Source organism: Suricata suricatta, chromosome 1 (assembly GCF_006229205.1).
Source record: "Suricata suricatta isolate VVHF042 chromosome 1, meerkat_22Aug2017_6uvM2_HiC, whole genome shotgun sequence".
Lineage (NCBI taxonomy): Eukaryota > Metazoa > Chordata > Mammalia > Carnivora > Herpestidae > Suricata > Suricata suricatta.
In genome coordinates this window covers 70,123,495-70,150,896 of record NC_043700.1, presented here as the reverse complement: position 1 = coordinate 70,150,896, position 27,402 = coordinate 70,123,495, and the positions used below count along the sequence as shown (strand labels likewise).

The following is a 27,402-nucleotide window of genomic DNA, read 5'->3' as shown; positions in this document are numbered from 1 at the left end:
CAGTGGCTCAGTATTATTAACTGTGAACATCTAACCGCAGATTACATGTCTTTCCCAAAGGGAGATTGTGGGTCCAAAGTTGTGAATAGTTCATAGTTCACGTTTATAGATTTTCAGATTATTCCCTCCAAAGAACAAGCATCTTATAGGAAACAAACGGTTTTGGTTTTGAATTTCTTAAAGAAACTTGTGTGAGAATATTTTTTCCTCTGACTAGTATAGGAATGTTACTAAGAGGTATGCATAGAGAAAAATATCGTTACATTTTTGTTCTGATATTTCTGGTCAGAGTTAGGTAGGAAGGTTTAGCCTGATGCTGTCTTAGAAAAAACGTAGTCAGTAATGTTTGTTTCTTTGAAATGGAAGGTGAGGTATCTTGGTGAAGTACTAACAGATCATGAATGGGTGCCAACGCTCAGTGAAGGTGGAAAACGTGATTGCACAAAGAAAAGTTAGAATTTGCAATGGAAGCATGAAAGTGTCCTAGTTAATGAATTTGCTAAATGAATTCCACCTGGATTTTAGATGTCACCTATTCACTTTACCTGGTGACAAAAATATCACTCAGCATGCTACCAGTGTTGATGTGACATATGTAACAAAGGCCTTATGATCAGTTCTGTCATTTCTTTGCAGAATTGTTAGCTGCAGGGTTAGTTCTCTCTAAAATACTGAGTGCCTACTCTGGCTGTCTGTGGCAACACGAAGTCTGCTTAGCATCTCCTTATTGCCCTTACCATCTACACTGCCTTGCTTTTCGTGAGTTAGAGCTTTTGCATTGGTGCCAGAAGAAAGTCTTAAGTACCTGAGTCCCGTTGGCTTTATTTGTTAATGCTTCTTGCATAAAGGTGCTCAGACCGACTTTATGAAAGGTTTGGTTATCTCACCGACAAGAACCGAGTTACAGCCTGCTCGCTCTGAACCAGTGTGTGTCTCAGCGGAGGCTCTAAATGTCATCGCAGTAGCTCTGCCCTTCTGTTTCTAGGTTTGACCAGCAGTTGGTCTCGTTTGATGTACCTGCATGACACATGGCTCCCCTGTGCCAAATGCCCGCTCTCCCCTTTCTTCTTTCAGATTATCTCTGGATAACACGGAGGCAGAACTGCGCTCGCTCTTTATCAGGACGAGATCTCTGAGGGAAAACATTCAGCGGGATGGTGAACTTTGTCAGCAGATGGAAGATTTCCTTCAGGTTTGTGGGTGATTGGAGTCAGTCTCTCTCATTTCAGCTCCTGGCAGAGCTGGTCAAATCTGCCTGGGTCTGTGGAAGCAGCAGGTTCCCATTCATAGATTTTTCCCCAGCTCAGTAAGAGGAGCTTTGGATTTCAATGCACATTCCTGGCTGCACTGGTTTTCTGGCAGGGGTATTGAATGAGGTCTGAACGGAAGGTGTCTGTGTAGGGCCGGCTTCTGTGTACCGCTGCTCCATGTGCCTCCCTGCGCCACACTGTAGCCACCGGCGTCGGCGTGTGCTGGCAACTCGGGTTTTGCTTTGAGACCGCGGTATACAAGTTCTTGCCTCCTAATCAAGCTTCTGGACAACAGAAGGAAGTTCCATGGAAATTGTAGACACCTGAGAACTTGGGCTGTTGTTCATTCGCTTGTTTTTATTGAAGAAACAAGCTAGGTTTTGGCATGTTTTTATAATGAGAGCAGGAGCACACATGATAGCTGAGCCTATCAACACCCCAAATACATCAGCCTCACAGGGTGTGTCCAGAGCTGCTCCAAATAACATCAACAAAAAAAACAGCCGAGTGGACATGTTTGTGACAGCTCACTGTGACTCACTAATCACATAGTCTGACGTACTTCTTTTATCTTCCTTATTTAAAAAAAAAAAAAGTGGTAGCTTTTCATGCTTTCGGTCTCCAGGGAAGTGGTGTGCTACCATCGGTGCCAGCGCTTTGCGCCTTGCAGGTGGCACATGTGTGGCACAGCCGCCCGTGGTGCTGGGAACGGCATGCTCCGAAGGCCATACCCACTTCAGCCTTCGCTCGTTCTCTCAAATTACGCTACATCACACTTTAGAAGTTTCAGCTCCCATCAGTGAACATTTTGTTTGGCTCTGATGCATGTTTATTTTTATTATTAAACATGCACTCTATTTTCTTTCAAATATAACCAAACAGTACTGTCTTTAAAGTGCACAGATTTTTCTCAACAAAGCAAGCACCACCATAAAACACCTAACAGACTGGAAAGCTGGGGCGCCTGGGTGGCTCAGTCGGTTAAGTGTCTTACTTCGGCTCAGGGCATGATCTCACGGTTCATGAGTTTGAGCCCCACGTTAGACTCTGTGCTGACAGCTCAGAGCCTGGAGCCTGCTTCGGATTCTGTCTGTCTCTCTTTCTCTCTCTGCCCCTTCCCTGCTCATACTTTGTCTCTCTCTGTCTTTCAAAACTAAATAAACATTAAAAAAAAATTAAAGTCTAACAGGAAAACTCTCAACAGTAAGCACATGCAGACAAATGAGAGAAATCCAGAAATATAGGGAGAAGGCCCATCCCACAGTGAGATGAGAATCCTGGATGTCTCATTTCCCGGCTCTTATATGAAATATCAATATTTTACGCTAGATAGCATGAAAGGCTTATGATGAAAATCAGGTCTGTCTTAGCCGTGTCCCTAGACTGCTCTTTAAAAGCAACCTTGTTTTAACTCTAAATGCTGCTTTCTGGTAATCATTTTTATCTCTGTAAATAAAATGTTCCCAAACAGCTATTTCTTTTTCTCTTTTATATTCAATTTCTTTTTAAATGAGGGGGGTCGGGTAATAATTTTGTAACATAGGGTAGGGTCAGGCCCTGAAGGGAAAATGTTGGACTTGGTGCTCTTAGCCATGGGGAGGAAAGACAAGAACACAGTCTTACAAATCTATTTTAGTATTTTGAGCCTCTGGACAAGAAAGAACAAATGCATTGGTTTGCAGCTCTAGTCTGGAGTGGACAAGCGAGACGCGAAAAGTGACATTTGCTGGCATGGCTGCTTATCCTTTGTCCATTACACTGGTCGGTATGGCTCTGGACTGTGCCTTTGTGCCTCTAACCGTGCAGGCTTCTCGGCAAAAGACTCTGAGCCAGTGGTTTTTCACACCTGTATTCGGAATGTTTCACACTCCCAGGGCCTAAGGGTGACAACAGTTCATCTTAATAAGTCTTTCCTTCCTGGTTTTTGCCCGGTCCCCACAGGATCTCCGTGATGAGACATGGGAGGAGGGGCTAAGCTAATCTATCCCCTGTAGATAGATTCTTGTCAAGAGTCCTATTTTTCTGCAGTTGAGTTTTTCTTGGCCGGAATCCACCTTTCCCCCTGTGGAAGAATGACAGGCAGATTTATCCTTTCGTGAAAACCCTTCTCTCCGTAAAAGAATAATGCAGCCTGAACGCACACGCTGCCTCGGGCTACTGACTCAGATGGTGACTTTCTCTGGTATTTGGTTTCCTGAATAGTTTGGTTTCCTACTGCCTCTTGAATGTGTTTGGTGTAAGGGAAGGACACTTACGGGGGAAAGTGTGTGGGAGTGCATGAGAGGTGACAAGTCTTCCCAGAACTTCTCTTCCCTTCCAAGCATATTTCAGCAGCGATCCCCCTCTGTGAGGGTGGGCAGGCCATCACTTCACGTCTCCTGGGCCCGTCCTTCCACTCAAAAGAAGTTTCTCAAATAGGAGGCTTTTAAAAAACATGATATGTATGATTTATAAAGTCACATACTTCACGCATTCCTTCTTCACATCAGCCTTGTTTCCCGGTGAAAAAGAAGGTAATAAAAGACTTGAGTGTGGTCCCAAATATTTGGTCCCCATGCATCTGTGGCTCTTCTAACTCGCTGCTTCCTCATTTCAGCTCAACATTAAATGTCACCAACATGTCAGGGAAGTGTGCTCGTGCGCCTGATAGGTCCCCATCCTGAAAGGGCTGGGAGCTCACTGGAGGAGAGCAGACTTCTTTCATTTCTATTTCTTTGTCATGGTGCCACCTGAAACTAGAGGGGGCACTGGGGACTTTGTCCTGGAAGAATGAGGAGGAGGTGAAGAGGTGAACAGGGTGGATTTGTGTAGGGTGGTAATTCCTGCCCAAGGGGCTCAGCAGGGTCTCCTGCGGAGTTTTAATAAAATATCAGTGGTGGTTACGCCTCAGACGTACTGAACTGCACGGGGGGAGTGTGAGCATGCACTGTCGGCATATCCTCTGAGCTGACTTGGAGAACCACCATGGGTAGGGAGCCTTGGCTGGGGCCTTTGTCTAGACACGGGGGCTTGAGTTCTGTGGGGGTGACACTGACTCTGACACAGGTCATTTGAGGTGAGGTTTAAACTCCCTCTCCACAGGACAGTTTGTCAGTACAAGTGACTTCTGGCACCCTGAAGTGAACCAATATAAGACTCTTTTTTTTTTTTTTTAATGTTTTTGTATTTTTGAGAGAGACAGAGGCAGAGAGAAAAAGGGACAGAGGATCCAAAGCAGGTTCTGTGCTGACAGCAGGGCCTAGTGCGGGTCTTGAACTCACGAACTGTGAGATCATGACCTGAGCTGAAGTCCGACGACGCTCAACCAACTGAGCCACCCAGGTGCCCCAAGACTCACTTTTAAAAGAAGGAAGAACAGATGCAGAATGAGTTTTCCTTAGTAAAACCAAGTTTACACCTATGTCATTTTTCAGCAGCATCCTGTAGATTAAAGCTCTTCGGTCTCATTTGTTGCTTCCAGGCCTTTACACAGGAGTTCACCTTGCATCCCCAGGGCTTTGTTTGGGTTGAATTATTTCCCTTTTGGCTCTGAGTGCATTGGGCTTGCAGTCATCCTTCCCTTCTCCGGGACCTGAGGTGGAGCCCAGAGCACGGCTTCCCCAGGCACTAGACGGTGCACAGAGAGTCTCCTCACTGCCTGTTGATCTGAGCTTGTGCTTGTTTGTTTTCCCGTAGTTTGCTGTGGAAAAGCTGACGGAACTGGAGCGCCAGCAGCAAGAGCTCCAGGACGAGGCCCACACCCTTATAGATTTTTTCTGCGAAGACAAAGAAACCATGAAACTGGATGAGTGCCTTCAGATCTTTAGAGATTTTTGTGTCAAATTCAACAAAGCAGTGAAGGTACGGCTGATGGCATCTCCATGTTTTCTGAGTTGTTTGGACTTTTGCTTTTCCTCTTCCGGACCCAGCGTTCTGTCCTTGGCAGAAAGATGGGTCAGCATTTCCGCGGTTTCAGGAAAGTCCAGCCCAGACAGCATTGCCAGGCTCTCAGTTGGGGTTACTGGGAAGTGGCTGTGCCATCCGAGCCCCAAGCGCCTCCCAGTCACCGGGAGGCCAGCATTGGCTGCCTCTGCTAACGGTGCTGCTCACGCCATCACTTGCTTTGATGCCCTAAAAGTGTTGTGTTCATGAAGTTCATTTATGACGGCAGCCATGATAGTAACTGCCTTTGGAGATCCTGAGTGCCTCCCTCACGCCCCTCCCCCAGAGACAGTTTCCTCTGTGAGGGAACCGTTGGTTGTGGTAGGATGATTGGAAGGCTTTCTCTCACCTGTTTCAAGCACCATGGCCATTGCCAGGCAGTGGGCACCTCGGGAATGTGCCATCATCTGCCAGAGCAGGCTTAGAAGTCCTCAAGTGTTGAGGAGTCAGCTGCTGTCTGGGCAGTACAGCCACATTTCTTGCCTTTCAGCTTCTAATTCCAGTCGTCTCTGAGTTCAGTGTAGGAGCCAGAAAACTCTGGGTTGCCTGGCTTTGCAAATAAAACTTTTCTCTGTCAGTTAAAAACAAAATGACAGCCTTTGCTTCAGGTGGTGATGAGGAACCAGAGACTTGTGCATGTCATCCCTCCCCCTGTATTTAAATGCAGGTTTGTCCATAGCTGAATTGCTTTGTGGGACTGGTCGTACTTCCCTCCGGCTCTGAGTAGGCCAGAGTGACTTGAGGCCTCAACCCCTCCTTTCCTCTCCCCAACTAAGAGAAGGAGGCTGAGCCTGTGGCCATGTTTCCTCTCCCCTGTCCAAGCAGTGAGCTCAGCAGAGGGAGGCGGTGGTGGGTGGTAGAGGCCAAATTGGCTCTTTCTGAGGCCCTCGCTCCCTGAGAGGCCACCTGTGTTGGTCTCTCGGCCAAGCTGTTCTGAGCGCCAGGAGCTGGCCCCACTCCCACTGCAGGCAGCGTTGGGGGAGAGCGCCTGGGGGACTGGACTGGGGCACTGGAGAGGCTGGGCCAGAGCTGCAGGAGGGCCAAGCCTCCCCAGCTGGAGCCAGAACCTCACGGAAACTTGGAAGGGAAATCTACCACTTGAGGAAATTGATTTTCAAGTAAAAAGTGCTACCAATAACAGGCTTGGGTTGTGGGATACAAATGTACTTAAAGTGCATGGCCAGGTGGTAAAATGTGCTTTAGCAAGTACATCTGTTCTGGTTCAGTTTTGCTGGGGGGAGGCCTGGGTACTTGGAGCTGGGTGAAGGGTGAGCGATGGAAGGATTCATAAAGCAAATCCTCTTGTCTGATTGTGGAAGGGGCTGGGGCATGAAGGGCAGACCCACCGTGGCCTCTCTGGTGTTCCTTTACCAAAGAGTGTTTAGAGAACAGATTTGAAAGGCATCTCTTAATATCTAGGGTATACATGGATGGATCCAAATCATTAAGTAGAATGTGCTGCTCGTGTGTGTAGATGTATTCAATGCAGGTGCGACAGAGACGTTTGATCTCTGACTGCTTTTTTTCTCTCTCTGTCATTGCTTAACTACTCCTGTGCTGGGAGTCCTTTCCACCTTGCCCTGCTTAGAAGCCATTGGGTTTCCTTGGAGTTGGGGTGGCAGGCACGTGTGGAATCACACAGGGGACGGTGCCTTGACTAGAGAGCTGGAAGTTGGGCGGGGGGATGACAAGCTTAGACAGACTGGTGGGGCCACCCCCACGCAGCTTTGGGAGAACTAGCCCCCTCCACACCCACGCAGGTGCAAACCCCAGTGTCTCTCTTGGTGAAGCTTATGCTGGGCTTCCTGTCCCGCGCCTATATCTCACTGGAGTCTCGGGGCAGGTGGCTCTGGAACCGCACACATGCCCCACACGTCTCACACGTCTTGGGGCTTCTCTCCACCCCTCGTTCAGGACAACCAGGACCGCGCAGTGCAGGAGCTGAGGCAGCTGCAGCGGCTGAAGGAGCTGGAGCAGAAGCGTCACTCCTGGGCAGCTGGGGAGCTCGGGGGCTTCTGCCGGAGCAGCAGTGAGAATGATGTGGAGCTGCTGACCAAGAAGGGCACAGAGAACCTGCCCGCCTTCCTGCAGCACGGGCCCGCCAGCCCCTCCTACCGGCCTCCCAACAACCGCCGCTCTCGCCTTTCCCTCGGCGCCTTCGCTGACCAGGAGCTGCTGACCTTCCTGGAGAGTTCCACTGGCAGCCCCGAGGAGCCCAGCAAGTTCAACAGCTTGCCCCGGAGCAGCCCCCGGCAGGCCCGGCCCACAGTGGCCTGGATGGAGCCCAGGGACCCGAGGGTCCAGGACGCCAGCCATGCACACAGACCTCAGGCCTCAGAGAGCCAGGAGGAGGCCCCTAAGCCCCCCTCATCTTGGCAGAACCAGCTCCCAGCCCCCCGGCCTGAGGACCCTGCGCCCCTCCCCCACCGAGCTCAGCGCAGTGGGGCAGGCATCCTCCGAAAGAGGAATAGCGAGCCCATGGACCTGGCTCCAACCCGGTCCCCTCCACTCTCGCCATTGGCGCTGGGGATTAAGGAGCATGAGCTGGTGACAGGACTGGCTCAGTTCGACCTCCAGGGACCTAAGGGCCTAGAGGAGGTGCCCCGGCTAACCCTGAATGACCTCAGCCCCATGGAGCCTGTGTCTCTGGGGCATGAGAGCACACAGTCCCTTGGTGCCAGCCACAGTGGCCTGCTGCCTGTTGTGGGCACAAGTGGCCCGGGGGATCTCAGTCCAGCCCTGGAGGGGCATGGGACTGCCCCTCACCAGCCTAGTGCCGAGGCTCTGCTATCTGTGGGCAGCAGCGACCATGAGAGCAAAGACCCTGGCCCTTTGTTTTACGTCTCGGACGCCACCGACTGCTCGCTGACGCTGGACTGCTCGGAGCCAGGGGAGGGGGCCGGTGGGGATGGCTCCCACTCCTCTGGTGCTGGGGAGACAGGCAGCCAGGTCTCCTCTCGCCCTGCTTCCTGTCCCCTTGGGGAGGCTTCTGCTCCTCTCTCTGGGAAGAGTGAGCCCAGCAGTAAGGACACCCTTCCCAGGGACAGACCCGCCAAAGGGAAGGATGTGACAGCACCAAAGAGAAGCTCCCTCAAAGAGGCGTCCCAGGGGAGCGCCAAGGCAGTGAGTGCCAGGCGGAGTCAAGGGGCGGCGCCTAAGCCTGTGAGGACTTTAACGCCCTCCGAGAACGAGAGCATGCGCAAAGTCGTCCCCATCTCCAGGTCAAGCCGCGGCTCGGCGGGCTGGAAGCGGCCCCCCAGCGAGACGCCTAGCAGCACAGCACAGCAGCAGTGGTCACGCCGGGGCTCTGCACGGGGGACCTCGGACCTGTCGCCCAGGAGGCCCTCGACAGGGGCCGCGACAGTGGCGGAGGAGCAGAGGCTGGCGAGGGCTAGCAGCGGTTCCGGCAGTGCCCGGCCAGGGAAGGAGCAATCCCTGCAGCCCAGGGGCTCCTTCAAGAAGCCCAGCGCCAAGCCCCTCAGGAACGTCCCCAGACAGAAGCCCGAGGAAAGTAAGACCTGCGGCTCCAACTCCGAGAGCCCCGAGGAGGAGCCGAAGGCCCCGCCACCCCCCAGCGCCCCCCGTGCCCCGCCTCCTGTGCCCAGCTTTGCCCGAAACACAGTTGCCTCCTCATCTCGGTACATGAGAACAGATTCCCCTCCTGTGACCAAGGCCTCTGGCATCACTCGGACTGTTTCCCAGCGTCAGCTGAGGCCAAAGGGTAGCCCTGAGGATGCCATCCCCAAGGACAGCAGCACCCTGCGGAGGGCCAGTAGTGCCCGGGCCCCCAAAAAGTATCCAGAGTCTGCTGGGGGTCCCAGTGCCAACACAGAGGTCCCTCCAAAGGGCCGAGGGGCTGGGGAGAGGGCCTCCCTCAGACTGAAATACTCATATCCCACCACGCTGGGGAAAACCCTCGATTCCTTACAGAAGTGATGGGTGTCTGTTCTCTCACGGCCTGGGGCTCAGATGGTGAGGACTGACTCCTGTTACAGGCCAGCACCAGATGTCTCTGTTCCATGTACAGGCACCCACTGGTGCCAATCGCTAACACTCATGTCACTGAAGGTGTGGTCCTAGAGGCGGCGTCTCCCCACTGCATCTCCTCCTGCTGTAAAGTCCCCATTCTGGATGCACACCTGCTACCATGCCGGTGGGACCCACACACTCCCCACAAGCAGAGACCCCATGAAAGACGCAGATGTCTGAGATGACCTTCTTCCCTACCAAGTAGAAGTATGGCCAGTTTTTCTATACTGAACTTATTTTTGAATACTATGAAAGTTGGGGATTTTAGTTCCTTTTGCAGAATGAAATGCCTCCTAAGAATAAAAAGACAAAACCCTTGATATGAAGACATTTGTATTTTTCCGTGTTCCCTGGCCTCAGGGTTCCACCTGCCCACACACCGTCCATTGCTGGCAACTGGACTTCCCTGCAAGCCCTGGGTGCTCTGGTTGGCACCGTCTCCTTGAAGGCTCCCTGTGTCGCTCATCTCTCTGCATGTGACTCCGGGTGAGGGTTTGCTTGCGAGCAGGAGGGAAAGCTGGACTGGGGCCTGGAAACCAATGCTCCCACGTGCTCAGGACAGGTACCCCGGGCAGCGCCTTCCCTGCAGACGGGGAGCAGCCCCGGGGAGGACGCCGGATCTTCCGGAACTTACAAGTGCCATATTTTCATGGAAAGACATTCAGCGGCTGTTCCGCTGAGCATACCTCCCCTTCCATGTTTTCCCATTTGTGTTTCTGTTATAAAACTGAGTGAAGGCTGCTATGACATGGGATCGCTCAACTTACAGGGAAGAAATACCCTTCTGTCTCCCAGTCTTGTCCCTCCCCTCTCTGTCTGCAGCCAGCCCTTCCTTCTCTTGCTAATGTAACACAGAGCTGGGGGAGTCTGCGTGTACCCATGCCAATGGCGATGCTTCTCAATGTTGGTGTCTGGTCTTTGTGGTACAACGGTTCTTAAATCCTGAGGAAAACCAAATAAATGTTTTTAAACAGACCAAAAAAAGGAAAAAAAAAAACTACTTTCAGAAGAATTTATATCATTAGGAAATTTTGGGGAAAAAAGGCTTTATTCTGAAGAAGGGAAAAACATGTATTGTTTCTACTATCTACCCATTTTACTACTTCCTTTTGAAGCTAATTAGGAAATGAAGCGATTCAGGAAACTTGTTATTTTAAAGTTGCTCCCCACTTTGCTTCACTTCTGGTCATTTATTGAAATATCAGTGAAACCTCGCCGTGGGTCCAACAGTAGTAGGAATTCAGTGAATCCACGCGGTTGATGTTCCAGTCTTTCTCCTGTGGGATGTTGCCTTTCGTCCAAATTAATTGGAAACTCTGAGCTGCCGTAAGTCAGCCAAATTGAAAAGGTACATTAGGGTTGAAGAAGTAAGGCACCTGACCTCAAAACCTTTTGTAAAAATAGCCTCAAGTATGTATTTCCTGGGCCCCACCAAGATGGCTATGGGAATCCTGCACTGGTTTTTACCATCTCAAAAGCCTAAGAAATAGATTTAACCATGCAGACAACAGCATTCAAGACATAGGGCCCATGGGTGGGTGGAAATGGACAGAAGAGATCACAAGTTTGTGGATAGCCATGGGGTCAGGGCCTCCAGGTGAGGATTCTGGGAACCAGGGTCCCAGCCCCTGCTTGGTCGCTGATGCTATGTGACTTCACAAATCACTCCAGAACCCTCTCTTTCCCAGTCCACGGAAGTGGGGGCATGGCTTCAGTGATGGCTTCTAAAGGTCCCTTAGCTCCCATCCGGAGCTCTTATCAACAACAAGGACCCTCTGCCTCAGGACCAGCTCTCCAAACTGGCCCCCGGCCCCTCCATAGCAGAAGCCTCATGTCAAAGGCCTGCTTAACATAAAGCACCTTCAGAATGTGTTGTTGCTTTGAAATCGAGTAAGCTGAGTTTCTTGAGAAGCGGTATTTTACTTAGCCCTGTGGACCCTATGTGTATGCATCTGTGTGAGCAGGTGATCATTCTATTACCTTTTATTGGTAGTAAGCTTTGAAAAATAATTTAAGTATCTAATGGAGAAATGTAAATAAATTTCTATATAAATTTGTTTAAGATGAACTGAATGTATTTAAAGGCCCATTTATATGTTCTTTTATGTAACATGTAGTTTAATAAAGTTCCTGTTTATGAGAGTTGTGTTTCAGCCTCAACTCACTCTGCTGATGGGTGTTACGTGTATGATCCTTTCCTGCACACAGAAAAGCCCCGATAGAGGAGGTGCAACAGGTCTGAGATACAACAGTCTTGTCCTCAAAAGGCTCCAGAGCCAAATTAGGCCGTCAGTGTGTCTTCTCGGCAGCACAGAGTCTGTTCACCTGACGGCCTAGAAAGCAGGCTCTGTGCCAGACCTGTGGGGATGCAAGCATTGCATCTGACACGCAGGCCATCGATGGAATGTTCAGCACCTCATACATGCTTACATTATTCCATGTTTGGGGCCAAGCTTTGTGTAATCTCTGTGGGGCCAGCAAGTCTGGATCTGCTCCTGTGTGTCCTCATGCATTTTGGCTCAGGACACTATTGGGAAATCACAGCTCACTTCCGCGGCTGCCTTAGGAATGGGCAGAGGGAGGGAGGTGTGGCCTTATTTGAAACGCAGTGCTCAGACTCACTTGAGAAGAAAGGGGAATTGTTCAGACCTCACCTCATACCATGGGGGTTCAGGTCAAGTTTTAGTCCTGGCTACTCTTGTGCTTTATCTGAAGTGGTTAACAGGATGATCCCTGGGTCAAGTGCTGATAGATGAGTAAATGATGTCTTTGTGAGTTGCTGTTTGCCCCCATGAACTCTGAGAGCCTGGTTTTTGGCCTGTGATAAGCTGGTTAGGCCACTGGACCCCTTCCTCTACCTTCAGCCTATTGTACCAGGGGTTACCGACATCAAAAAAAGACTTCATCTACACGGTGGGTTTCATGTAGTTTTATTTAACTCTTTTGTTTTATGGCTTTGACAAGGAACCTGTGTTCCAGCCCTCCTGACGATACGTGCTTGGTGAACTGGGGCCACCGTTCCTAGTTGTTCATTCAAGATTCTGCTTATTTGTCACGGTGGGACGCTCCAGAATAGTGTGGTGGAACTATGAATTCATCGCTCCAAGGTGTACAAGTTCGCCAACTTCTGCCTCTTACGGGCCTACCTCCTCTCATCTGGCAATGATGATAGTTTGCGATTCTTACGCTTTTTTTTTTTTAAGTAAGCTTTACATCCAACATGGGCTTTAACTCATAACCTCAAGATCAAGAGTCACATGCTCTACTGACTGAGCCAGCCAGGCACCCCTCAATTCTTATACTTGTGATTCATGCTCCAGTCCTGCCCCCCAACAAAAAAAGAGCATTTTTCTTTGGTTGGTTGGTTGTGTTTTTTAGGTTTTTTGGTATGTGTCCTCAAACACAAATGAGCATCAACGTATAAACCAAATTAGAATAAGGAACGTTGCATCTGGTTACTCACTAAATGCTCCTTAAAATTATTTGAGCCATGGGGCACCTGGCTGACTCAATTGATTGGGCATCTCTTTTTTTTTTTTTTTAATTTTTAAATGTTTATTTTTGAGAGACAGAAGAAGACAAGCCGGGAGCAGAGAGAGAGGGAGACAGAGGATCTGAGGCGGGCTCTGTGCTGACAGCAGAGAACCGGATGTGGGGCACAGACTCACAAACCATGAGATCATGACCTAAGCTGAAGTCAGACACTTAACCCACTGAGCCACCCAGCCACCCACGTCTGACTGTTGATTTTGGCTCAGGTCATGATCTCAAGGTTCGTAGGGTCAAGGCCCTCATTGGACTCTGCACTGACAGTGTGGAGCCTGCTTGGGATTCTCTCTCTCCCTCTTTTTCTGTCCCTGTCCCACCCATGCTCACCCTGTCTGTGTCTCTCAAAATATAAAATATGTAAAATTAAAAAAATTTCTTTAAAATATATATTCAGGCCATGGACACACAAAAGCACAGAGGACAGTGGGTCAACAGAGTCACTTTGTACTCAGCTATGGGCTAGCCTTGCGTGGCTTGGACTGAATCTGTGGCAGGGTTGAAACTAACCCAGAGCAAGCTCTCTTTGGGGGTTTCTTCATCTGCAAATGTCTTCCAGTAAAGTGTCTTATGGGTCATTGGATCATGTCCGTGAAGACAAAAGTAACATTCTTGTAGGTAAAGAAAATGGCTTCTCTGTCTTTTAGGCCACAGCTCTGCAGTGAAGCTTTTGGCTTCCTGGTTGGTCGGTAGGATGCCACTGCAGGAGAGGCCAAAGCCATGGGCAGCACTCACAGTCTAGTCATTCATGGGCCCTTGACCCAGGGCCCACCAGGAGTCTGGCCCAGCCTGACTGTCAGCCTATGAAAGAAGGTTCCTGGGTCTTTCAAAGAGGATCTGCTTGTGGTCCCTACTGACACATTCATGCCAGGCCTTTGGGATCAGGCCTGGGGTTTGCCCCCAGCCTCCTTGGAAACATCCAAGAGCTGAGTCATAGGCCAATGATGTTCCCCAAGTCTGCTTGCAATTAGATGATGAGGAGTTGAGAATGCACTTTCCCAGAGCAACTGTATCATGCATGATAGGCAGGTTTCTAGGCCAGCCCATGACAAACCTACTTAACCTGTCCACGGGTGGACCATGGCATCGACATCTCTATACCAGAGACCTCACTTGCAGCAGAGTTCCTACAGGAAAATGCCAGGGTGCCAGGTACATCCCCCTCCAGCTTCATGGCAGCAAGCAGAGGTTAAGGCACAGGGGTGTGAGGGCACCAGTAATGTTCACTCTCCACTGTTGCAGAAGAAAAGTCCTCTTCACTCCGGAGGTCAGGCACAGAGGCTCCCATCCCCCGGGCCAAATCCAGTAAATGTGCGCCATTTCTGTATCAGAATCTACCTTTTGTTTGTTCTTCCAAGAGCACCAGCCGATCAGAAATGTGTTCACCTTCCGCTTTTTCAATGTTCCAGAAGGGAGGCTGAAGCCCTGCTCCCTTGCCTCCTGATAGCCAGTGAGAAGATGGCAGAGGTTGTGGGGAGGCTGCCTGTGTGGCCAAGGACAGTGGGTAGCTGGGCAGGTGGATCACCCAGTGAGGGCCAGGTGTGGGCTGCAGGTGGCGAGCTGCCCTGACAGTATCCGAGCGGCCACTGGCTCACACTGTCCCCCAGCGTGGAGCGCTCCAGGGTGCAACAGAATCACTTGGGGCTGGTGGGTGACTCCTGGTCCCACCACAGACCTATACCAGTCAGAATCATCCAGCAGGGCCCCCAGATTTGCATTTTAACTCCCCAGTGATCCATTTTTCACCTTGCTGTTGAGAACCAGTGGGCTGGACAGAGGTCAGAGACGGGGCTCCTGATTAGGGCCTGATGAGTTGTTCTCTGGCCCGGGCCCCTCTCCCGGCCTCTGTCAGGCAGTGCAGGTGCTTTTCTCCTGGGCAAATGATGCAGAAAATTTATTCTGAGCTCAGCGCCTGGTTAGGCAGAGAGCCGCCTTATCATGGGTTCTGAGGGGTCGTTCTAATTTGGAGCTTAAGACAGAGGCACCTTCGAGCATACATTTGGCCACTCCTTTGAGTCTGGAGCTCTCAATGATACATCAGAGCTTCTGGATTTGTGGCTCCAGAGGAACATAGGAAGTGATACCTCACTCAAGTCTTGGAATGGCTGCTCTTTAAGAAGATTATCACTCAGTGTCTGTAAAGCAATTTGCTAATACATACCGAACAATGCTGCACCCATATGAGTGCCCACAGTGAGATTTTTGTCAGCAAACATGCTCTTTGGATCTTTGTTACCTGGATCCTTGATACCTCTTGAGTTCTGGAGCTTTCCACAGGCTTCATGAGCGTCACTTCAGCTCAGCTCTTGGAGGTTTTGCCTAATGGCTGCAACTCCTTCCCGCTGTGTGCTGGGGCCAGACAGGCCAGCATCTGTGCTGACCTCACCGGTTAGGAAGGGGGTGGGGCGCAGCTCTCCAGGGTGCTGACTCAGTGCCGGATGGGAGCCCAGTGCACATGTGCGGTGTTCAGAAGGCAAGCAGAAGAAGGGACGTGGGAAGATAGCCCCCCCCCCGCCCTGTATTAGAATCTGGAAGCTCTCCCTGGAAGGGGGACTGGGCCCCGGTTCCTTCCAAAGCAGCCAGGACAGAATAGTTTACCTCTCTCTCCACTCCTTGCTATAAACGGCTCCCTGTCAGACTGAGACATTTGCTGGGAAAATCTGGACAGTCTTGCCACTTTCAGGGACAGCCATCTTTGCCAGTGAGGGTGTAGTAGAGCAGTTTCAGGAATATTTGGATTAAAACGATGGTTCAGTATTGGAAGTTGCCCCAAAAGAAAGAACAGTACCTCCATTGAACTGTGGCTGAGTGGAGATGTCAGCTTCACTGGTCAGCTGTATTTTCTTCTTTCCCAGGGCACCGGCGCTTCCCACCTGCTGATTCATCCCCAGGGAGGAGAGAGAAGAGGTGGGCTGTGCACAGGGCAGGCTTCTTGCCGCTGCTGAGAGACAGATAGTAAAATCACCTCCCCCACAGGGCCTCCTCCTCCTGAGTTCAGATCTGACTCCAGTATAATGAAAATAAGTCACTAGATAAGCACCAGGCTAAGCTGCCTGATGTGCTCGGCCCTTTCCCAAGCCCCTGTTTTGCTCAGCCAGCTCATACTGGGTTGAAGTCTGAGTAGTACTTTTCTCCCCAGAAGCTCACAGCTTTGCAGAGTTACGCACCACACACCCACCATCCCCCTGACCCAGTGAAGCTTGTCATTATCACGTTTTGGGGGAGGAACTCATTCTAGGAGAGAGAAAAGGGGAGTGTGTGAGGCAGTGGTCTGCTATGGCCACCCACAGCCTTACCTTTGTCCACTCTCATGGAATGATAGCCGCCAGCATGCAGACCAAGCTGGTCAGTCCTCATCTGGACACTCTTGACACTGTCCCCAGCCCTGGCACACCTTTCAGGAAGAACCTTGATGAGCTGGAGTATGACAGAGGAGAATGACCGGGACAGCTAAGGGTTGGGCACCATGCTTGACAATGAGCCACCAACACTGTGTTCTAAAACACAATAAAGATAAATCTTCAGGTATAGGAGCAGTTCATGCCAAAGCTGCATGTCCACCTCCTTGGGCCAGAGGCCTCCAAGTCCCTTCCACTTGGAAGACTTTGAAACTGTGAAAGACTTTGCTGAGTGGAACCAGTGACATCTAAGACCACTTTTCCCTCCCAGGGGTCACCTCCCAGCTGCACCTGACTAGGTCATGAGAAGAAGCTTCATGACATCATCCTTCCTTATTGCCAAAAAGAACTTACTGAATGTCTCGTGGGTGTAGGGCCCACTGTTGCCATGGGCAACATCTGTTTATTCCTCTTGGATGTGTCCATATGGAGGGGTCCTGGGGTACAAGGGCAGTCACCTTATGACAGATTCTCAGTGGGGGTTAAAGAAAAGTTTGTGGTTCTGGAAGGCTCTGCATCTTGCAGGGTTTCTAAATCAGGGTGCCCAGGTTCATGTTGTTCAGTGGCTCCTCAGAAACCCAGCCTCTTCCAAATCCAGATGGAATACATCTTCCCTCCTTCAACTCTCCCCTGACCCCTCACTTTGGAAATTGATCTTTCCCTCCCAAGATCTCTCAGAGTACTTAGAGTTATAATACCAATTCCTCCCTGTCTTGGAAAATAGTTGACTGTGTTTGTTTGGCTCCCCAATGAGGCTGTGACCTCCTTGGGGTGTGTGTGTGTAGTGGGTGGGGTAAAGGTCTTCATCTATGGGACCCTCCAAGACCCAGCCAGTGGCTGGCACTAAGTAGGTGCTCAGCAAGTGTGGGCTGGAATTGAAAGGGTGAGGGGAAGATTCAGGTACCTAGGAGTGGCAATGCCCAGGGCCCCTCCCTCACTGGAAGGTCTCTGCATCCACCTGGGCTTGGTTTGGATAGGTCCAGGTGTGGTGCCCAGGGCTCCTAGCTGAAGGCCCCATGGAGGGTACAACTGGCATCTGAGAGAAGAGGGTCCTTGGACGCCAGACAAGGGACAACCAAAACAAAGATAAAGACAGTGTGGAGTACCCCAGGCACTAGATCTGTGCTTGACATTGAGAGGAATGGGAACCTCATGACCACTCCACAAACTCTCAGGCCTATTGGAAGGCAACTTCCTCAAGGTAGGTCAAAGCCCTGTGGCAGGGCTCCCTGCATCTGCCTGGACACCTTGAAGCCACACTCTCGGGCACTGAGAGCAGACAGAAGCAGCTACTGGGCATTTCATACACGGACCCCACATCCTTGACTTGCAAAAGGCCCTGGATCATTTCTGGGGATGTTGGGGATATGGACATGGCTGGGTGCCTGCCCTCCACTGGCAGCTAGACCACTGCCCAGTCTGCTGCTTGATAGGTATGTGACCTTGAGCAAATCGCTTAACGTGTATGCTTGAGAATCATAGTCCTATGAATCTGAAGTCTCAGCTTCAGAGCAGCCGTGAGTGTTAAATAGCTTGATACATTAAAATAGTCTAAGTGTTTGTCATTATCACCACTCTAGGTCAGAGCCCACACCTGGCAACTTCTCAGGGACTCCAGGGATGTGGCTGGCTCGCCAAGAAGGCTTTAGAGCCCCACGTGCATCAGGCAGGAAGGCCGGCCGTGGGTCTCACCTGGACTCTGTCCCTATCTAGATGGCTGGGTGACCTTGGGCAGGTCACTAAACCCAGCTTTGCCTCTATTTCTGCTTCCTCCTCCAGCCGAGTAAGCAAGACAGGGCTTGATGACATCTGACAGTCCCTCAATAGACAGCCTGTATCTAATTTATTGGATCTATAAAATGCATTAGCTTCCAAGGCCTGTGACTTCATCCTTGAGGCCAAAGTCTTCAGGGGATTCCCTCCTACCTGGGACTCCTGGCATCCCTTCTCTGGGAAAACGTTTGCCTAATGCTCACATGGTGGGGGCGGTGTGTGTGTGTGTGTGTGTGTGTGTGTGTGTGTGTGTGTGTGACTCTAGGCAGGTGTTGGTTCAGGGAGAGGACAAGGGAACACACCGTGCCTGGAGTCTTCTTCAAGTCAACAAAGGCCAGTGCGAGTGTGAGGGCCAGGAGGCGGTCTCCCCACAGCCCAGCACACTCCTTTCTGACTCGTAGGATCGCCGGCTGCCCTGCGGCCACTGGGCAGGTATGTCCTCCACCCACATAAAACCTGCCTCCCTGGCTGCCTGGAAGGCAAGACAGAAGGGGAAAGACATCCAGTGCCTCAGCATCAGCAGACACATGAAGAGAAGACCACCAGACCTTGGAAAAAGAGCAGAGGCCTGGAATTCAGGAGGCCCCCTCATCCTGCTCTAGGTGACCCTGGGCCGGTCATATATCCCCTCTCTAAATGTCTGTTCCTCTAAAGGAGATGAGGCCCCCTGCGCTCCAAGTTCTCATCAGAGATCATGTTGTTTGATTTTTTAAAAAATTTCTACATATTTATTTATTTGTTTGTTTTTTTGTTTGTTTTGAGAGACCCCTTCCTAGGGGAAGGGCAGAGAGAGAGAGGGAGACACAGAATCTGAAGCAGGCACCAGGCTCTGAGCTGTCAGCCCAGAGCTCGATGTGGGTCTTGAACTCACGAACAGCGAGATCATGACCTGAGTTGAAGTCAGACACTTAAACAACTGAGCCACCCAGACACCCCTTCTTTGATTCTAATAAGAGGGTTCTTACGAGACTATGGGGAATGTTGGTGCCCACCTCTGTGCTCCATTTGCTCTGTAAAATGGGAAAAATGATCTTTTTGGGTTGTCATTAAAATGGGAAATATATCCTGGTACATAGAAGGTGCTCAATAATGGTAACTGGGATTATTAGAGACATCTGTTTTGTCAATATGTCCTGTATGTTTAGTGACAACTGGCTAGCGCTCTGTTCTCTGATGGGCACATATGTGAAAAATGGTGGGTAGCCAAACATGCTTAATACTATCTCTCTCTCTCTCTTTTTTAATGTTTATTTATTTATTTTGAGAGAGCATGAGAGGGGAGGGGCAGAGAGAGAGAGAAGCCCAAGCAGGCCCTGCACTGTCAGTGCAGAGCTCAACAGCGTGCTCCATCTCACATGACCTGAGCCCAAACCAAGAGTTGGACGCTTAACCCACTGAGCCACCCAGGCGCCCTTGACCGTCTTTCATCATAAAGGGGACACAGCCACAAGATAAGAGAACTATGGCTTATCATCTGGCTTCAGAGGAATTTCTAAAAGAGAAATTCTATGAGTGATCTGAGCATACCGACCATCGCTTTTCACACACGCCTCCAATGTTTGGCTCCTTCGCACAGTCTAACGCATCTTTAAGGCTCTGAAGTTTGTCATCACTGAAGCCTCTTGGAGGTCAGTGCCAGGAGCTTGTCCCAGGCACCTACATCATATCTCAAACCTGTGCCCTCCCAGCAGGGCCCTGGTGGCTCAGCAAAGAGAAGCAGCCTGTGACATGATGCCCGCGGAGGTCCGATGGTGCGGGGAAGCTGGGAGGCAGGGGCCCTGCCTGAAAAGGCGGAAAGCTGCTGACTTCCGTAGGACTCCATGACTAAGCAAGTCAGCTGTGTCTCAGCAGCCACGGATGGGAATATTGCCTGTCACCTGCCTATCTCACTAGAGAACAGTGGGGTCAAGGGAACTAATACGTGAGAAGGACTCTAATCAAGCAGCACACAATTTCTCATGTGTGGGCACCTCCTGGCCCTGATGCTGATGGCATGAAAATAGGGGATGCAGAGCCCACCTGTCTTGTTCGAGGTCACCGTAGCGGCAGCCCTTTGGAGGGCGGGCAGTGCCCTGCAGGGCTTCTGCGGTCTGGGAATGGTCTGTAAATTTGATCAAGGTATTGAGTATATGGACGGGTGGCACTTGTGAAAATTCATTCCTAGAATAAATGCAGCTTTGCCTGTGTGTATATATTATGCTTCAATAATTAGAAACTGGGCCATGCAGGATTTGGGGGTATGGGTGATATAAGCCCATCTGGAAGGCTGCTTCTTCGAGAGGCTAAGACCTATTGTTGATGCCCCTCTCTCAGGAAAGTGCCGTCATAAACCTCCGCCGACCACCCACGTTCGCACATTGTTCAACTTTCTTGTTAGCAGTTTTATGGGTCTGTGGGTTCCAGCGAAACTTGTTGACATCAACACACTGTACCCACGTTGTGCAGGGGCTTCTGGACATGCCACGGGCAGAGCGAACGCCGAGCGGGCTGTGGGAAAGATGAGTCCTTTAAAGACACTCCTCTGCCCTCCGCGCCACAGTGACGTCATTTCCTGCAAACACGATGCAGCCCCACTAAAGCCCTGTCCAGGTTCTGCACTTACCTGCCCAGGTGAGTCAGTGAGCTCATCTGTGCTGTGAGGCCGTTGTCCTGGAAAGAGGAAAAAAAACACTAAACAACGACGTAAAACAGAACCTGAGCCTCCCAGCTCCCAGTGAGGTTTTCACCTTGAACTCTACTCAGGAAGGGCCAGTTAACACTAGTGCGTGACTTCAGACCGGGCGCCCATGTGCTAAGATAAACATGGCCAAGCCCTTTAAACAAACACTGTGAGGAGGTTGGGTTGAGTGGTCAGAAACTGCAAGCAGACAGACAGCAAGACACAGAGTACTGGCTAGGGGCTCGAATCTACATCTGCCTTTCTCTCGCCACCAGGGAGCTGTGCACTCGGGCAACTCACATGCCCTCTCTGGCCCTTCGGTTCCTTAACCTAAAGTGGGGAAGTGAGTTGGAATAATTCCTATGACCACTGAGAAGAATGGAACAAAATGACCAGGCCCATGTAAAGTGTCCTCAGTCAGAGTTTTTCTTTACTGGTTGATCAGTTGGTTGGTTTTGTACCGTCTTGCTCTGTGATGGACCAAAGGAACAGAGAGGAAAGCTAACCATACTCAGTTCTTGGCACACAATTATCATCAGTCTGTGCAAAGCCCTTTCATGCTGGACATTATCATTTTCCCTTCTCCACTTTCTGTTTGTTGTTTTTTTTTTTTAACATTTATTCATTTTTGAGAAAGAGACAGATAGAGTGCGAGTTGGGGGAGAGGCAGAGAGAGAGAAAGACACAGAATCCAAAGCAGGCTCCAGACTCTGAGCTGTCACACAGAGCCCGATGCAGGGCTTGAACCCATGAGTGGTGAGACCATCACCTAAGCTGAAGTCGGATGCTTAACCGACTGAGCCATCCAGGCGCCCCTCTACTCTCCACTTTCAGTCCCTCTCTCCTCAGTAGGCACCCACCATAACGCACTTGACATCTGTTCTTAGATATGTGTGTGTGTAGATGTGTGTGTATCTATGTGTCTACAGTCATATCCTTGTAAAATATGTAGCATTGTTTTGGCTGTGGATTTTTAATTTACGTAACTTATAGCATTACTATGAATCCTGTTCTATTTCTTCACTCTACACCCTGTTTTTTTATGATCTTCCCATGTTGCTGTGCATATATGTAGCTTGTTACTTCTTATACCCAGTATCCTTTAGTATGTGACCACCACGTTGTTCTTTTTTTTTTAATGTTTTATTTATTTTTGATGCAGAGAGACACAGAGCATGAGAGGGGGAGGGGCAGAGAGAGAAGGAGACACAGAACCGGAAGCAGGCTCCAGGCTCTGAGCTAGCTGTCAGCACAGAGCCTGATGCGGGACTCGAACCCACGAATGTGAGATCTGACCTGAGCCGAAGCCGGAGGCTTAACCGACTGAGCCACCCAGGCGCCCCAACCATCACATTGTTCTTATCCTTGCCTCTGTTTATAGACACCTTTGTTACTCACACATCATGTTACCACACACAGCACTGCACTGAACATTTTCACACGCATCTACTTAAGGAACCCAGAGAGAGCTTCTCAGGAACTGCTGTCTCCCTCGGTCTATGTAATAGTCGCTGTCACTCGGTACTGCCCGTGCTCTGGGGGTGGGGACAGAGGACACAGATGTACAGGACAAGAGAGGCAGAGCCCAGGAAAGAAGCTGCTGACCTCTTGGCTGCCCTGTCTGGCACGGGCTCCAGATTCCGTTGTCTGGGAAGGAGCATCTTTCATTGACTGGCTCCAGTTTTGAGAGCCACGTATCCCCTTCCTTCATAGCCTGCACGATGGTGTGTGATTAAATGTGATTTAATTTGCTACTTGATTGTCTTCTCTCCTCCTGGACTGCAAGTTCTCCAAGGGCAGGCCCGGTGCTTTTCACACTCATGGTTGTAGTTTGCGCGGTGCCTAAGGCACAGCTAGTACCGTCGATGACCAACAGACAGCCGTCAGATTTCCCAATCAGTGAGGGAACTTGGGCTGGAAGGAATACGAATGAAGCCTTGGCAGGACCAGGACTGCGCTACAAAATTTAAAAAGACTTTGTGTTAACCACCACCTCAAATAAAAAAAAAATTAGGGGCACCTGGGTGGTTCATTTGGGTAAGTGTATGACTCTTGATTTCTTCTCAGGTCATGATCTCATGGTTCTTGGGATCCAGCCCTTAGTTAGGCTCGGTTCTGAGTGTGGAGCCTGTTTTAGACTCTCTCTCTCTCTCTCTCTCTCTCTCACTCTCATTCTGCCCCTCTCCCAGACTTGTGCACGTAAACATTTAAATTTTTTTTAATGTTTTATTTTTATTTTTGATACAGAGAGAGACAGAGCATGAGAGGGGGAGGGGCAGAGAAAGAAGGAGACACAGAACCGGAAGCAGGCTCCAGGCTCTGAGCTAGCTGTCAGCACAGAGCCTGACGCGGGGCTCGAACCCACGAACGTGAGATCTGACCTGAGCTGAAGCCAGAGGCTCAACCGACTGAGCCACCCAGGTGCCCCAGTTAAGGTCACCTGACTAATCAGTAAAACATGCAACTCTTGATCTGGGGGTTGTGAGTTTGAGCCCCATGGTGGGTGTAGAGATTGCTTAATCATAAAATCTTCAAGGGCTGCCTGGGTGGCTCAGTCGGTTAAGTGTCCGACTTCAGCTCAGGTCATGATCTCTCAGATAGTGAGTTCAAGCCCCACATCAGTCTCTGTGCTGACAGCTCAGAGCCTGGAGCCTGCTTCGGATTCTGTGTTTCCCTCTCTCTGACCCTTCCCAGCTTGTGCTCGCTCTCTCTTTCTCTCTCTCAAGAATAAATAAACAGTAAAACAATTTTTTAAATAAAAAACAAATAAAAGTTTCAAAAATATTAAAATTAAAACATTTAAGAAGGTCTTGTACTCAACTGCTGACCTGCATGCACACGACCTGAGATTCAGGGTCTCTCGCCCTATTTTTTTTTAAGTTTATTTATTTATTTTGAGAGAGAGAGAGAGAGAGAATATGCAAACAGGGGAGGGACAGAGAGACACACAGAGAGGGAGAGAATCCCGAGAGAATTCCTCTCCCTCTTCCCTCTTTCCTTTCCCTGCGTGCCTGACCCAGTGCTAGGATCTAGCAGGGTCACTCCCCAATAGGGGAGGGGACATGAAAATAATCATTATAATACACAAAGATAAGTTTCAAAAAAGGAGTCCTCACCCAGGACACTGGAGGCAGGGAAGAATGAGTGGTCAGCTCTAGCAGCAGAGAGGAGGTGATGGTTGGGGTAGAATTTTGTCAGGAAGGCGGGAGGGGAAAGGTGTCTGAGCAGGGGCACCCTGTGCAAAGGGCTGAATCAGAACCACACAGAGTGGTCAGGGGCGTGCGAGTGTCTGCTTCTGGTGTGAGAGGTTCAAGGCTAGGAGGCTACATAGTGGGTCTGGGGAGCAGGTAGGTGAGGCTTTGGGAAGAAGGGAGATATGCAGGAGACCAAGGAAGTATAAAAGCAAGTACAGTGGGGCCACATGGATTATATCCTGGAGGACAGCAATTATCAAAGAATTGTAAGCAAGAGCGTAGCAGAAACAAATCTGCACGTTGTAAGACTACACATGCGGGCCAGTGTGTCGACGCATGGCCCTGGCCGTCCAGAGAAGGGCTGAGTCATCTGGGAGCCAGTGGCTAGGCTCCCACTAGGCTAAATAAAAGAGCCAGAGAAATGTGTCCCGCCTGGAACAGAGGACCCCAGCCCTATAAAGCAAACAGCCACAGCAAAGTTGTTTTCCAGAACCCAGAAGGGCCACTGGACAAATTTCAGCTTTGCCCAAAAGATGAAGGGCATGTCTCCGCCCCACCTAGACCAGGAAAGGCCATCCGGGCTCCGTGGTTGTCCCCTGGAGGGGACATGGCTGACACGGCTCCCCACACAGCCACAGGCAGGAGCAGCTCCCTGGCACTTGGGAGGCGCTTTCTCTTTCTACCTGTGATCACACGCGTGATGGGGGGCTGTTTCCTCCCCCCCCCCCGAAACCAAAACCTAAAAAGCAGCCTTGTAAATCAGTAAGACCATCCTGACAAAGCCTCCGTGCCCGAGAAAGAAATCATTATCTTTCTGCTTACTTCACCGCTGGCTTCACTGAAGACCGAATCTCATTTCCTCTCCACCCATTTACCAAACTGGCCTTTCAGGCTTGGCCGCTCTCTGGGCAAGTGTTTGGGGGTGTCCTTGCCTTCAGGTCTGCATTCTCCTCCTCCCACCACCCCCCACCCAACAGTTCCCCTTGGTTTGTTTGTTTCCTTTGAATCTCTTCTTTGTCCCCAGACTTCAGATCCCTTGCCAGGTGGCCACATTGAAAACCGGCGCAGCCTCCGCTCTCCTTCCCCTCAGTCCTCCCGATTTCCAGAAGCGGCAGCAGCCGGCGGTGCCCTGCCAGGTCCCCTCAAAGGGCTGTGAAATCTGTCCGACCAGGAAAACCCCAGGCAACAGCCAGCTTCCTGACACAAACGAGCTCCCCACGCTTAGAAACGGTGCCAAAAAATCAGTCCGTAAGGTCATTGTCATTTCAACATTGGTGACACTCCCTGGGGTCCTGCAGCCCTCCAGTCCTGAAGGAGGGCTAAGCTGTCTCAGTCTTGAAGTGCAAACAGGACTTGGGCACGTGTTTCAGCCCCACGTGGTTACAGTGACAGGGACTTGTGGCTCTCCTCCTAAAGAGACATCAAAATCACCGGGGAGTGGATTTTTAAAAATAACACCTTAATAAATTCCATTTTGCTTTTGTTTAAGTAGGTTTTACACCCAAGGTGGGGTTTGAATTCATGACCCTGAGATCAAGAGCCCCTCAGTTTTTGTTTTTGTTTTTACCAAAAGTTTAGCGATGACACCTATGCTGATCCCACTTCTTTTTCTCCTCCTCCTTTTCTCCCTACTCTATGAGCTGGAGGTAGACCTCAGGGGGTCTCCATGGGGTACCAGGCCCAGCAGAAGTTCACAGAGTGGGGATGGGATTCCGTGCAGCTGGGGGGTTGCAAAGCGCCATGCCATCCTGGTATTGTTAGTGCCGTGTTTGCACTAGGAGCGGGCTGGGTCATTTAGATGCTAAACCTAGGCCTGTGTCTCCAGGGAGTGAAGGCCTGGGAAAGTGAATAGAAAAAAAGGAGGTGGTTGCTCAGGGCGGGAGGGGCAATTTGTGTCCATGGGACCCAGGGAGCTATTTGGCCCGTTGGTCAATGAAACCTTTGACCTCATTCCTCAGAGGCCGACACATCTGAAACCTAGACCTTCTTCTCTGTCTTTGAATTCAACTCTTTTGCTGAAGAGTTTAAGTCAGGTTTTTGAGCTCCTGCGTCTGCCCGTGGCCCATGTAATAAGAAAGGAGGAGGGGCCAGCACAGCTGTTTTGGATTCTCAGGGAGAATTTATGTTCTTTTAGTGATTCACAATCTTTTTATTTTTACCTCGAACACTCATGCTATACAAATTTATACAGTGCAAAGTACGAGCTGCCCTCCCTGTCCCCCGGCCTCCAAGCCAGCCCTTTCCCCGGCGGGGTAAGGAGGGCATTGTACTATGTGCACCTGTCAGACCCCAGTTCCCCGCACAGGTGAGCCACCGCGCATGTGGGTCCCGCTCCCACACTGGCCCACCACCCTCCGCGTTCGCAGGGCTGCCCTGTGCACGTTCAGGGGGAACTGGCCGCGGGTTCCCAGCTCCCTGGAAGGTGAGTAATCCGGCGGTTTTTCCTGACTTGTGGTGGGTGAGGTCACCTCTCCGGTGCCAAAGCACGAGCGAAGAGAGTGAGTCACAGCGCTGTTCTCCTTATTTGTCCAGTTTGCTACTAGCCCAGTTCACTTCAGTAAAGGGTCTAGTATGGATGAGCTGTTGTATTTACCGAGTGAGCCCCAGATTGCGGCTCATAGGGCTTCTAAAGGCCGATAGAGGCACGGAAAGGTCACTGGACTCCGAACCCACCAGTCAATTAACAACTACTTATTGAGGTCCTACTATGTATCACTGTCCAGACATAGGGATGTCCTGGAAATGAGAGAATCAAAGCCTTATGAGCTTATATGCTGGTGGACGAGTAGGTAGAGGACAGACAGGACATAATCATGGAAATATGGACACAGCCATAGAGAAAATATGATAGGGTGAGCTGACAGTTCCTGGAAGGGTGACTGAGAATCAGCAGACTTGGGGCAGCTCTAGTCTCCCCAAGAAGTCACTGTGTGACAAGGCACAGGCACAGACTTCACTTTCCTCTACACAGTGAAAGTGTTAGGCCAGGTCACCTCCTGTCTCCTACCCGTAGAGAGAGCACACAGGAAGTTCAAGCCTGGCGTTCTGTGACTAGTTCTTCCCCAAATCCCTGTCCTGTGGTTGCAGCCTCTAGGAATGGGGGCTGGTCTTTGTTAAAATCCCTCATCAAGTACTGGTCAAAGGTCTAGGGAACATGGAACGGTAGGAAGAGGAACCCAGCCTCGAAACCAATTCATTCTGTACAAGTTCAAATTGGCCTTGTGCCCTCTGGGCTTTGCTGAGAGCCCAGGTGGGAGGAAGGGCAGGCAGTTGTCTGGACGTGAGAGTCCTGGGCAGCTGCGCTCATGCGGCTCTGAACCGCGGGGCAGGGCAGAGCCGAGACACCCAGGGAGGGAGGCAGAGGCCGGTGGCCCTATAACGGAGCGGGTCAGAGCCGCGTGGCCCTCGGAAGCAGAGCCCTCAGCAGCACACCCCCGCTCTACCAACTAAATCCCATTGGCACGGCTATGCTGCAGATGGGACCAGCAGATCTGGTTTTCTGAGTGCTCTCAGGGCCCGCCTGAAAGGGGAACTGGGTTCAAGTTCCACCAAGAAAATCCTGCTCTGCAGAGAGGACCAGTTTAGCCCTTGAGAACCAGAGGTGGGAGGAAGGAGTGGAGAGTTTACCTTCC

General features: G+C 50.6%; 1 protein-coding gene across 1 annotated transcript in view; it reads left to right on the top strand.

The window, feature by feature from the left end:
- FHDC1 (FH2 domain containing 1) overlaps nucleotides 1-11,342 on the top strand; it is a 40,393-nt gene extending 29,051 nt beyond the window's left edge. Inside the window, exons 10-12 of the mRNA XM_029939983.1 lie at nucleotides 1,075-1,192; nucleotides 4,926-5,090; nucleotides 7,086-11,342. Of these exons, the coding sequence (XP_029795843.1) occupies nucleotides 1,075-1,192; nucleotides 4,926-5,090; nucleotides 7,086-9,107 (2,305 nt within the window). The 3' untranslated portion in view covers nucleotides 9,108-11,342. The remainder of the gene's footprint in view (nucleotides 1-1,074; nucleotides 1,193-4,925; nucleotides 5,091-7,085) is intronic.
- The last annotated feature ends 16,060 nt before the right edge of the window (nucleotides 11,343-27,402 follow it).